We start from the raw sequence: 12,866 nt of genomic DNA on the forward strand, positions 1-12,866 counted from the left end.
TAATTATCATTCTGCCCTGTTGACGAGTCATGCGTGCATCGTGCCATATGCCGCGGCCGCGGTAATGCATTTTCAACTACCTCTGCCCCTTGAAACATCATCCAGGACACGACCCCCGTTACGTGGCCGGAACATTTAGTCGCGTATACAACCTTTACATACTACTTCAATCGGTTTGTCGAAAAATAAATGTAATTACAGATTCCACTTTCTGATTTGTCACAATTCGAATATAGCTGAATCCACAAGAACGAATGAATCATAAAATAAGAAACAATAAGAACGATTTTTCTATTGAGACTCGATACAACGAATAATTGTGGTTAGTTCGCTGATAAGTCGGCATCGTTATCTCTTTCCTCGCTGCGTGTCTGCGCATTAAGCTCTATCCTGTCAGCTCTATCAGTCAGTCGCAGCCATTAATCTTTAAATTCGCGAGCGTACGATGAACGCTAATCAGGTATAGTATATACAGGTCGCTCGATCCATGATTACTCTTTAATTAAACACGAATACATACGCGAAAGGATACCCTATATATTTACATAGGGCAATAATTTCCGAGAATTGTGCGTTTCTAATCGCGTTTATGCTCTATTTATAGATTTTATGTTACTTGTTATCTACACGTCAGCCAACGAAATGATGCGGCATCGATCAATTCATTTAGTCATTGGACATCATATAAATAATTGGGTTTGGGTAAAAATATGTAAATGCTCCCTAATGCCTGTCGACTTAGCGGGAGCGAGGGCGAAAACAGGAGTAGATGCGCTCAAGCACAAACGGCTACTCGACACCGGGTCTGATCTATGCTCCCGGTGCATGACCCTAATTAATAGAGAGGGTGCTATGCAATGCAACTGTCCTGCTCGCGTGAATTATACATAAACATCCTCTTAGGGAGGAATGGAGATATCAAGATAATCAATGGAAATCGAACCCTAGGAATAGAGAGTACCTTTATTCACTGACGTTTCATTAACTCCTGCTATCTTATTTTCTACGCAATATAATACTGAAATCAATTAATCAATCTTAAGAGGTTGCTTGTCGCGTACGAAATCTAATTAAATGATTTCAGCTTTTGTGTCGTTCACCAAGTTTCTTTAGATAGTCGCGGGTTTCTGGGCTCGGTCAAAAATTCTTTTGCCAGAGATAGAACGTGTAGGCACTCGATTTACAACGTACTACTTATACTAACTTGCACGGTAGAGCAATAGGAAAGGGGTACGCAACCGTTCGCGTGGCTGTCTCTGTTCGAACAAGCCTCCGATTGGAGTAACCGATTTCTTTTGCGCAAGAATGAGCGGTGAATCGCGTGTGTGCGGTCAGCTTTTCCTTAAACAGCTATACTAATTGACCAATAGAAAGTGGATCTCTAACGATGACTGCACGCTGACAATCGCATCCCGTTCCACAGCGTTCGCACGGGATCGCCACGGCTCTTCGAATACAAGCCGAACGTCATTTCTATAGATGATTCTAATTTAGCGACCGGAGGCCGATCGGCTTGATCGCGATCATGAGCGACTCTTTATGTTAATTGAGAGATCACGAGGATGACGGGATTTCACCGTGACAGGAAGGTGACCAACCAGACCAGACGAATGATTGGGAAAAAAAGTTGATTCGTCAAACGATTAGAAATTGTACGCAACTATGTGTGTCTTGTATACATATGTATAATATAATGATAGGTACAAGCAGGTTCCGAAAATGTATTGGTTCTGACCGAAACAGTTACGCCAAAAATGTCACAGTAACTATCATCAAAAATCATCAGCTTACATAGGTACTAAATATTCTAATTCGAATAATATATGAACCATAAACTTTAGGATGGCAATCATGGATACGATTCAATGACAAAACAGAAAAATTGCATTCTTGGAACGACTACAATGAATTGCACTTAATTAATACAATTCGTAGAAATATCTTGAAACTTGAAGAATGAACTACATAACGGCTTCATTTGTAGAATTCTTGTTCCTATTTCGTCGAATGAAAATACATCAGGCCTTTAATGTGCAATTCGCTTAGACATGGAAACATTTATAAAATTCTAATTCTAAATTCTACTCACATTTTGACTTGAAATGTTTTATTTGTTGACGTAATTGTAAGACGTAAGGAACAGATATTAACTGACGAATTTCTACCGAGCGATTTAATAACAAATGTTCGTAGAGATACAATTGGCGATAGAAACAGGGAGACGCGGTGAAGGAAAGAAAATGAAAAACTCTGTTAATACTGGGCAGGTTGCTCGATCGCGTGACCACACCGTCGCAGCACACCGATGCTCTTACGATCGCGTCTGTCCATTTCTCACACGGCCAATGGATTTTCGCCTGTCGGACTAATTGCTGGAAAAGCTGGAGGTGTATCCCGGGCCCGGACTATCGGTATGTATACGTATAGGCGGAGCCGTTTAATATTTGACGTCATCCCCCGATGGAAACGGCAATTATCGAGATAAGCGCACGCTCGCGCGATATTCCCTGATGTCATAAAGATCCACCTCACCTTTTTTTTTTTCACTTAATCTCACGAGAGAACCGGAGCTACGACGAGTATTGAAATTCCAAAGTTGTCACTTGACATCGTAGCTCATTCCTCAACGCGGTACGCAAATACAATTTTCTCTTGATTCACAAAATGCCACGAGACGCGAACTTGCTTTTCGATTTTTTGGTTATTCTTTTATGGATATTTTTATAATTTTAGTCTATAGGTATGTAATACGAATTTATACATATAATACAATGTGTCTAAATTATTACCTGGTCTTTTTCCACAAATCCCATGAAGGAAGTCCTTTCTATCTCGATAGGCTGGCCGTGTCGATCATAGAGAGCGATCACGAAATGGAAAAAATTACTCTTTCGTAAATTGCTCGGTGGTTGTTTCTCGAAATGAGCTCTGCCCACACCGACTCTGAAATTCAGACATAATATTTTGTTTATTACGTTGTATTAGTTGTGTTATTTACAAAATAATCTTATAAATACGAATTGTAGCATAGAAAGATTTCTAATAAAAGACTGGATTCAATTCTATTCCTTATACTCCTTAAACTTTTGCAGAAATCATACGGATCACACAATCTTAACATTCTTGCCACATGCATTTATTATTTCGCGGCGTTCTTCAAGAATTGCGAGAATTTCGGTACGGACACCGAGTATGAAAACCGCGCGCATGTATTCGCCGCGGCGAACGATCCACGTTACCAAATTCGGACGTCAAGAGTGAGATTCTCTATCGTAGGGTCACAAATAGGTATGTCCTATTCGGCCTTGAATGCAATAAGAATGACCAAACTGGTTGGAGAGGAAAGACAAACGAGGCTGTCCGTGGGGGAGCGCGCAGGTGGCCTCGACGCCTTAAAATCCCATTAAGGTCTCATGTGCTGAGATTAGGCCACCGGACTCCAATGCCATCTTTGAGTAATGGCACGGAAAGTCCCCTTTTCGAGTGCGCTACTTCGCGTAGCATGCCTAGTGTACGCGCGCGATTACGCTTTGATTGATCCCGTAAAACGTGACTTCTCACTCAACGCTTATAGTACCACAATTCATGATACCGCGTCTCGTACGACTGTCTTCGACGATAACAAGCTGTCAACATTGACACGAGCACGGACACGAACGTATGTACTTAAGACATTCCTTCCTTTAAATATGAATTTTCAAGATTTTTTCATTCAGAGACAGAAATTTTTATACGTAAATGCTATGATAAAGAAGAATGATTTTACAATAACAATGTAAATCGTCAATTAATTCAATCTGTGTAAGTTTTTTCATGTTTATTAATAATATCAATTCAATGTATAATAAATGTAATAATGTAATGTAATGTAATGTAATGTAATGATGTAATAATTATGCTATCAATTATTGTCAAATAAATAATTGATTGTATGAACAAATATGTAAAGGTTGAAATAAATATTTCATAAATCATAAATATTTATAGCACGCTATAACATTAATTGTTATGAAGCCTGGAGTATTTATATAAATCATTCACTGCAATTTTCAGTGTTCCCTAATTATCGCATTTCTTTTATACTACAAATGATTCTCCTAAAAAATTTATTCTGATTAATTTCAGGAATCACTGTCTAACTTTACGAACATTAAATCAAGATATTCTGCCAGCAGATTAAAAATAAAGAAAAAAATATTATTTAATGTTCTTGGTGAAATGCACTATTAAGAATAATCTACATTATGCAATTTGTTTAATATTATAAAATCAAATGCTTTGATTAAATAGCAGATACTTCTGATTTAAAAATAATTATTCATCGATATTGGGGTGTGATTCGTCAAAACGACGTGTATCGAGATGTTTAAACCCTAGTCTAATTGTATAAGAATTGAGGAGCTGGTTAGAAACCACGGTGGAGAAATCGCATTATCGGGTGACATGTCGATGGCGGTGGATCGCGATCGCGGCTGCGGTAATAGCGGCGTGGCGCGCGAAGCGATAAAACGATCGCGTGGAATGCGAGCGTCGCATCGCGCGGGCTCCACCATCAGTGCGGACTCTCGGAGCGGAAAACTGAATCGACTGGACCGAAAATGAATAGCGGCAGTTTTGCAGCACATTTGCGAAATAAATGATGGTATCGGCGGTGCGTTTGTCACGGCAGGCGGTGGGATGTCGGTCTACCGGCAGGCAGAGGAGCCAAAGCTGGAGGAGGAGGATACAAGGGGTCCGTATCCGAGAGAGTGAAAGGGGATGGTGGATTCAATGCAAACAGGAGCGAGAGAGAGGGTCAGCGGTGCGAGGGAAGGAGGCCACTAGGGTGGCAGAGAGAGGCTGGTAGGGGTAGTGATGTACTGCCCGTGTCGATAATTATCGGTGGCTGATTAACCGGCCGCCGGTTCGCGCCCCATAACTCTCGACGTCCGATTATTTTGCCCCGTTTGCCATGCACCAATTCCTATATAACGTGTAGGCACGTCCTACCGCGCCTTTACATTATCACCTGCGATGCGATACTGTCGCACACCTTTTTGGTAACTATCACGGCGTGCCAATGTTTCGCGGTTTCGGAATTATGCTTACGTTCGAATGATAATAATCAATACAATCACGATCTATTAAATAAGAAACGGATGTCCAAAACATTTCATCCATCTCTCTCTTCAGGCAGTTCTATTAAAATATCAGATCAGACAAAATTTCTAAAACAAAGAAGCTCAATTTGTACTTTAACACTGAAATCTATAGGAGTCATAAGTCACTAGAAACTATTTAAATGATTGATGATTTTGAAATAAAAAAATAACGTGAATCATGTGTACATTCATATAATTACTTAACAATGTTATACTTAATATACTTTATTTTTTACATATGACTTCTTTGACTCGCATAAATATGGAAATTCTTATTACGTATATTCACTTGACTTCAGAATTTTAATAGAACCATCTTAAACTTTCATTAAAGAAGAGATAGAAAATTTGATTTGAAACTCGGATTAACCCTGGACCTTGGAAATTCTGTGTGTCAGAAGGAGTTCACGCGTTTCCACGGCGGTATGACAATGAAAACGGATTTCGCGACGCGACAGAGTGAAAGTGAGGCCCTGCCGCAGCGAGTCGGATTGCACGCGGTCTTGGAGAGTCACGCGTGTACAGGCCGCGTGGAACTGCGAGGAGTCGGGGAACGTGTGTCCCCCGAGAGGAATCGTGCACAGCAACCGGTCATGCCGGCCCACGGCTATATTCGGGGACCAGAAATTGGGACGTGCCCCCCGATCGCGCGAGCCTGCGTGAACTCCGTTCACGCGCATTCCCCGACTGTTTTTCTAGACGCAGTCTCGCGCGCTTTGTTCTTTAACCCATTCGCATGCGTGACGCTATGTTTAAACGATTAGCCGATGCTGCTTTTTGTGCTGGAGACAATAACAGAGGCATTAGAACTGCATGTGAGAAAATTTGGAAATTCTTATTACGCACATTCATTTGACTTCAGAATTTTAATAGAACCATCTAAAGTACTGCGATAAGAATCTTATTTATTCTAAACGTTCTTCTATGTGATACTTGTCCATCCTTGGATGTGTATTGGTATTTCTCTTTAGAGGTGAAAGCGTATCATACTATGACTGCTTCAGCGTACACCAGGCGACATGGAGGTGATAATTACAGGCTGGTTCCCGAGTTGCCGCAATCGGGATTCGTAGGGTAGGTACAATTTGCCACGCGCCCGCTTTCGGATAGGAGATAACATTCATCCGTGGCGCGCAACGTACCCGCCGCGCTGCGCCGCGTCGCATCGCATCGCATCGCATTCGGCCTCGAGGCAATACACCCGAACCGAACCCTGCCGCGTAACTTTTCTTTCGCGACGAATCGAAGTAAACGTTGTGATTCGATCGACCGACAAAGATAACTCGATACTCGCCGCGCGCCAAATACGCAAATGAAGATGTAGGACGCGATAGGTGTCTTTCCACGCGGTACATACCAGTTTTTCCCTGCGCTCGTTGCGCCCATTGGCCCGTGCAGGAACGTTACAAATAGTTCTGCGTTTAGGAAAATGCCGGTTTAAGGAAAGAACGTGCTCGAAATAATCAAACGAGCCGAAATTTTAATCGGATACTAACTAGAATCGTGATACGTAAGATTTATTTGGAAAGTAATCTAAGATTTGTGTTATTAATGCTTTCCGATTTTCATTACAAACACTTCGAAGTTAGTTAGAAAACACTATGTTTTATATTTTATAAACAATACTATTGAGTTGGCAAGAAAATAATTTCACAAATACATATGAAATGAAACGTTATGAAAACCGAAATTATATTTTTACTAACTCAATAGTGTTGTTCATAAAATACAAAGCAAAATGTTTCTTAACTAAGAAGAATTCAAAATTTTCATATTATTTTCCACACGATTCTGACGCACCACGGTTCTCATTAGTTTTTCATTTGTTAGTTCATACAACACAATGGTTTGGTTTTACAACGCTATGTACTTGTGGAAACCGAAATTACTTTCTTATCAACCCAGTATTATAAAATTGTAAAATATTGAGTGCACTATTAGAAAAAAAAATAGACAGACTTTATAACACAAGGGGGATTGTATGTGATAACGTAAACATCGAAAGAAATGAATCGATTTATTTGGAAATGTTCAAACCAATGTCGAAAAAGCAAGAAGGTGTATGCACGTTGTATGGGAACGGAATGGATGTTATTTTTTGACCGGTAATTAAATCCCACAGTCAAGTTCGTTGGCAAAACGCGCAGCAATTTTTGGTTTATCGGTTGCGGTGTAAATATTGACGTGCTGGCAATTTGCGAGGGTAGATCGTCGAATAATCGTCCGCGCCGCGCCGCGCCGCGCCGCGCCGCGCCAGACCACGCCGCGCCACGCAGCGACGGTCTATGCTTTACACGTGAGCCGCAACCTACGCTTCGCGCACAATGCATTACGGGCGAAATATGCGGATAATATGAACCCACGGATACGGTTACGAATTCGTGGATAAAGCAATCGCGGAGAATTACAATAAATCCGCAGTTAATGTATACCGCCGGGCGTTAGTTATTACGAGTTGGCCGAAGCGCAGTCTATTTACGCTTGCATCCAATGTGATTCATAATGCGCGCGGAGATAATGAGCAATTTGTAATATATCCGAATGTAATTCGCTACCAGTCCGCTTTCCCTGTTCAATTTAACGTTGCGTTTCGCTATCTCGCCGCCTGACAAAAATGTATTAATCAGTTTATGATTGTGTCCTTTTTATACTCGGCAGTAATGCCAGAAATGTATTGAATTCATCAACAAAATTTATAAACTGAAACATAAGTGTACAATAAGTATAATAAGTATACAGCCGGAATGGCCAACTAGTCGACTGCGAAATGATTTTTGGCCAATCATAGTCAAATTTCTAATAGGGAACAGTTAAATAATGCAGTATCTGTATTTTCCTTCTAAAGGGGATTTAAGTATAAAAAATACTGCCGCAAAAATTTCTGATACACTTCATATTGAAAAAGACACGTTAGAAAATAACATTGTAATTCTACGAACTGACCTAATCTTGCAAGCGAGAGAACTTGAAGATCTTTGGAAATACATTAATCAAGAAAATATTCTAATATCACCAAATGCAGCGAATGTGCATGTACTCTTTTTTTGGATCTACATAATTATGTCAATCAATATTTAATGTTCACGATAACTAAACATCGTTCCTCACTTACTGATTTCTAAACTGAATATTCATTACCATTATCTTTATCAAATTATGAACGCTTGGGTAGAGACATGCAGACACAGACTTCCCATTAATAATAAGATAAGAAAATAAAATGTAATCCATATTTTTTCTGTGGCTATTTTTCAAAACAATAAATAGTATTAATAAAATGTCATGTTATTTTAATACCACCTTCCCTACTGTACACGTGAGCCGCAACCTACGCTTCGCGCACAATGCATTACGGGCGAAATATGCGGATAATATGAACCCACGGATACGGTTACGAATTCGTGGATAAAGCAATCGCGGAGAATTACAATAAATCCGCAGTTAATGTATACCGCCGGGCGTTAGTTATTACGAGTTGGCCGAAGCGCAGTCTATTTACGCTTGCATCCAATGTGATTCATAATGCGCGCGGAGATAATGAGCAATTTGTAATATATCCGAATGTAATTCGCTACCAGTCCGCTTTCCCTGTTCAATTTAACGTTGCGTTTCGCTATCTCGCCGCCTGACAAAAATGTATTAATCAGTTTATGATTGTGTCCTTTTTATACTCGGCAGTAATGCCAGAAATGTATTGAATTCATCAACAAAATTTATAAACTGAAACATAAGTGTACAATAAGTATAATAAGTATACAGCCGGAATGGCCAACTAGTCGACTGCGAAATGATTTTTGGCCAATCATAGTCAAATTTCTAATAGGGAACAGTTAAATAATGCAGTATCTGTATTTTCCTTCTAAAGGGGATTTAAGTATAAAAAATACTGCCGCAAAAATTTCTGATACACTTCATATTGAAAAAGACACGTTAGAAAATAACATTGTAATTCTACGAACTGACCTAATCTTGCAAGCGAGAGAACTTGAAGATCTTTGGAAATACATTAATCAAGAAAATATTCTAATATCACCAAATGCAGCGAATGTGCATGTACTCTTTTTTTGGATCTACATAATTATGTCAATCAATATTTAATGTTCACGATAACTAAACATCGTTCCTCACTTACTGATTTCTAAACTGAATATTCATTACCATTATCTTTATCAAATTATGAACGCTTGGGTAGAGACATGCAGACACAGACTTCCCATTAATAATAAGATAAGAAAATAAAATGTAATCCATATTTTTTCTGTGGCTATTTTTCAAAACAATAAATAGTATTAATAAAATGTCATGTTATTTTAATACCACCTTCCCTACTGTTTATTAGTACTGAATGTGTGAAATGTCATGATTTTAGCATACGTAGATCGCGAGAGATTTTTAAGAAAAATATTCGATCATCTATAGAATGAAGTTGGCCACCCCTGGTACGTAGGACTCCTAATTCGTATGACGAGCGAAATGTGTTCGTTGATTTGCGAAAGCAACGATTGCTCGGAAACTTTTTTTTTGGTCATACGTATTCCTTTTACTTTCATCTCCGTAGTTGCAGAGAAAGTCATTGTTTTTTCCACGAGCACGAGCGACACGGCTCGCCCCTTCGTCGAGCACGATGGTTTACTGCTTCATTAGGTGGGTAACTTTTTTAGGGGTTTTTAAAAAGCGTGAGAGTTTATGTCTGTTTGCCGAGAGTTTTAAAACAGTTTCGCCGAGCCCTCTCGCACCCTCTTTCCCGAGACGAGCTGCAGTCCGAGCCGCGTCTGTGTGTTACAAGCACGCGTTCGCTCTCTTCACCGTGGAAACAAAACTTTGCACAGTAAATTTGAACAGAAACGATCCCGACGCTTAACGTTTTCTCTAGGCCACTTGTTCCAACTACCCCGGCATTGTTTCAATTAACGACTGTTTAAGAAAAATATACCGCTTATAAGAAAACTTTTAGTCAATCGAGGAGTTCCTGACAAACTTCTGTCAGTTTCGAAAAAGAAAAACAAAGTTATAGTTGTAATGTATATACTATAGTTTTGATTAATAGATACTTTTCAGCTTCTTCTACACAGAATGCTGGGTTGTCCGAAAACTTCATATCGATTTTTGGTAAGTGGCGTTCTTTCAATCAAGTAATTTCTTAAAGAAATAATGATAGAATATAAAATAGATTACAATGATGTTGAGCGTAAAAGATGAAAAAAAGGTTGTAGAACGAGATCCATAGAATTCAATGAAGGTATATCGAAATTTAAATGTACTGTGTATGAATATTCTATAAAACTCAGCTCGAACTTTATGGACAACCAAATATTTATGATATAAGTTTTCACTATGGTTTAAGAATCATATTGCAGAAAGCTGTGTCTCCACGAAGAACGTGATCCATTCGAATGTATTTGAACTGAATTTTCTCATCGACACTTTCATGCATAGTGTGGGATTAGTCACTTCTCGCGACTGACAGTTATTAATTCGTAACAAGTTTATTTGACGAACGAAATTATATTAACACGATATGAGCATTAAACTGCGATCACATCGAATTAACGCTGAAAGCAATAGAAACATAGCGAGTAAAATCACGGCGTGCATTTAGCTCATTCGTCATTCAACGAGTTATTCATCTGTCGTTCTTGCTTGGCAAACGAGCGTTTGCATGGTAATCGACGATCCTCGCAAACGTACATACATACATATACGTATATCGGAAGGCAAACATGCTGATCCAAGTAGATTAATACCTAACAGAAATTCAGAGCATATCCTTTGAACGTTCGTAAAGTTGTGAGGATCATTTCTGAACATTTACAGTTGGTTATACAAATCCATATCCGTTTTTATATTTATAATCATTTAACAATTGAGGCAAATATATACACGTTCATATTTATATGAATATTCACAGATATTGTTAAGATATAATAGTAACGATTTATTAGTATCGTATTAAGTCGGTTCTATTAAAATTCCAAAGTGAATGTCTATACTAAGAATTTCTAAAATATTAGTTTAAATACTATACTTAATACTATAGATTATAAAATTAAATTACGATTTTCTAGATAAATTAAAGTAGTAGGAAATTACAATATGTAGAACATACATATGATTCACGTTAGTATTTGATTTTGAGACATAACACTGACCAAACAACGTAACGTTGTCACATTTAGGTAATAAATTGTAATGGTTATGAAGACATGAGTTTCTGCATTTTGAAATGGAAAAAAACTTCTTTTTGCATTCATGAGAAAGTATGAAATCGGAATTTTCAATACCTAGTTGTTTGTTTTGACCTGGAGAGACTAAGCATAATTTTAATAGTTTTCATTGACAAGTGCATAACTCCCATAGATTTTAGTGTTAAAGTACAAATTGAACTTCTTTGTTTTAGAAATTTTATCTGATAACATGAATATTTAACAGTACCGACACATGTTCATTACGATCTGGAAAATAGCATAATAGGATTTGATTAGGATCTGAAGTGTCTTGCATCTTAATAGAACCACCTCAAGCATATCGCTTGGATATTCGTAAGCTTATAGGAATCATTTTTAAACATATACGGATCCATAGACGTTTATATATTGATAGTAATCGTTTCGAAATTGGGGCACATGTATCACGAATATTCACAGATGTTTTCAGGAAATCATGGCAGCGACGATTCATTATTATCGTATTAAACCGCGATAAGTTTTCAGTTTTCCTTTCGGACACGGAACGGTTGCTACAGCCTGGAGAGAAAACGATCAAGTAAAAGAGGGAAACGGGAGAACGAGAGGAGAGCAAAAAGCGCTAAAATTCTCAATTACATTAACTCGATTCCGGTCGGCCGTGCTCCCGTGTCACGCCACTTGGAAGGGGTTAGTTAAGAGAACCGCTATTGGATTAGCGAGACCCCGACCCGGTCGGTTTACCTTCTCGAGTCCGCGTATCTGTACCTTCGTCGTTTGCACGTCGTACAAATCCCTTAAGCGAGACTGCAATAAAGCACGGTTTATCGTTCACCAAATGCAGCTACGTGTGAACCGCTTTGAAACACTCGGCTTCCAAAGATAAACTCGGTATTTGTTCGCATGGCACGGTACGTCGGGAAACATCGTTACTCCCTGATGACGCGTCATAATTCAAATCGTGTCGTGCGAATGTCTTCGTGACTGTTCAACGACCGGAAAAAATTAATAGTAGATCATTTTTTAAACATTTCCGAGTGGCGCTGAACATTTTCCAGTGGAATTATCAGTGACTGGCACTCCCCGTCGCGACTTCGCCCGCATTAATTATCGTATACAGAATTCAAAACGTATGAATTAAAAATATTTCATGAACAAAAGTCAAGTCACTAAGTCATAGAACTTAAAAAATATTGAGGATTTTGTAAATATACTTTTACTCCTTTTCACCCCCTTAGATAATCGGGTAAAATTCTGAAATTGATTTTTAAGTGAAAAAAAACAATCGAACGTTTTAACGTCATTTGCTTCACATTAATATCTTCGTTAACATGATTTTTACATACATATAAAAACGCGTATTATTGTACTTCTCTGACAGGTACCGTACGCGAAGTAACGACGCGCGTCGCCGTCCGACGGCCTGCGACAGTACGACGGCCAATCGTTTATTCACAACCAGTGATCGTTTTCTCAACAATTTTACTGACAAGCGTAAGTAGCAATATTATGCAGCCTATTCTTCAGTTTAGCGTTATAAATT

General features: G+C 38.8%; 1 protein-coding gene across 5 annotated transcripts in view; it reads right to left on the minus strand.

The window, feature by feature from the left end:
* Positions 1–12,866, minus strand: part of kn (EBF transcription factor knot) — an 86,950-nt gene that overhangs the window by 70,925 nt on the left and 3,159 nt on the right. For all 5 annotated transcript variants that reach the window (XM_018023362.2, XM_026812954.1, XM_026812953.1 and 2 more), the window contains exon 2: positions 2,790–2,943. In XM_018023362.2, coding sequence (XP_017878851.1) covers positions 2,790–2,943 — 154 coding nt within the window. The remainder of the gene's footprint in view (positions 1–2,789; positions 2,944–12,866) is intronic.

This window comes from Ceratina calcarata, unplaced genomic scaffold (genome assembly GCF_001652005.2).
Source record: "Ceratina calcarata isolate Rehan_Ccalc_2016 unplaced genomic scaffold, ASM165200v1 scaffold302, whole genome shotgun sequence".
Lineage (NCBI taxonomy): Eukaryota > Metazoa > Arthropoda > Insecta > Hymenoptera > Apidae > Ceratina > Ceratina calcarata.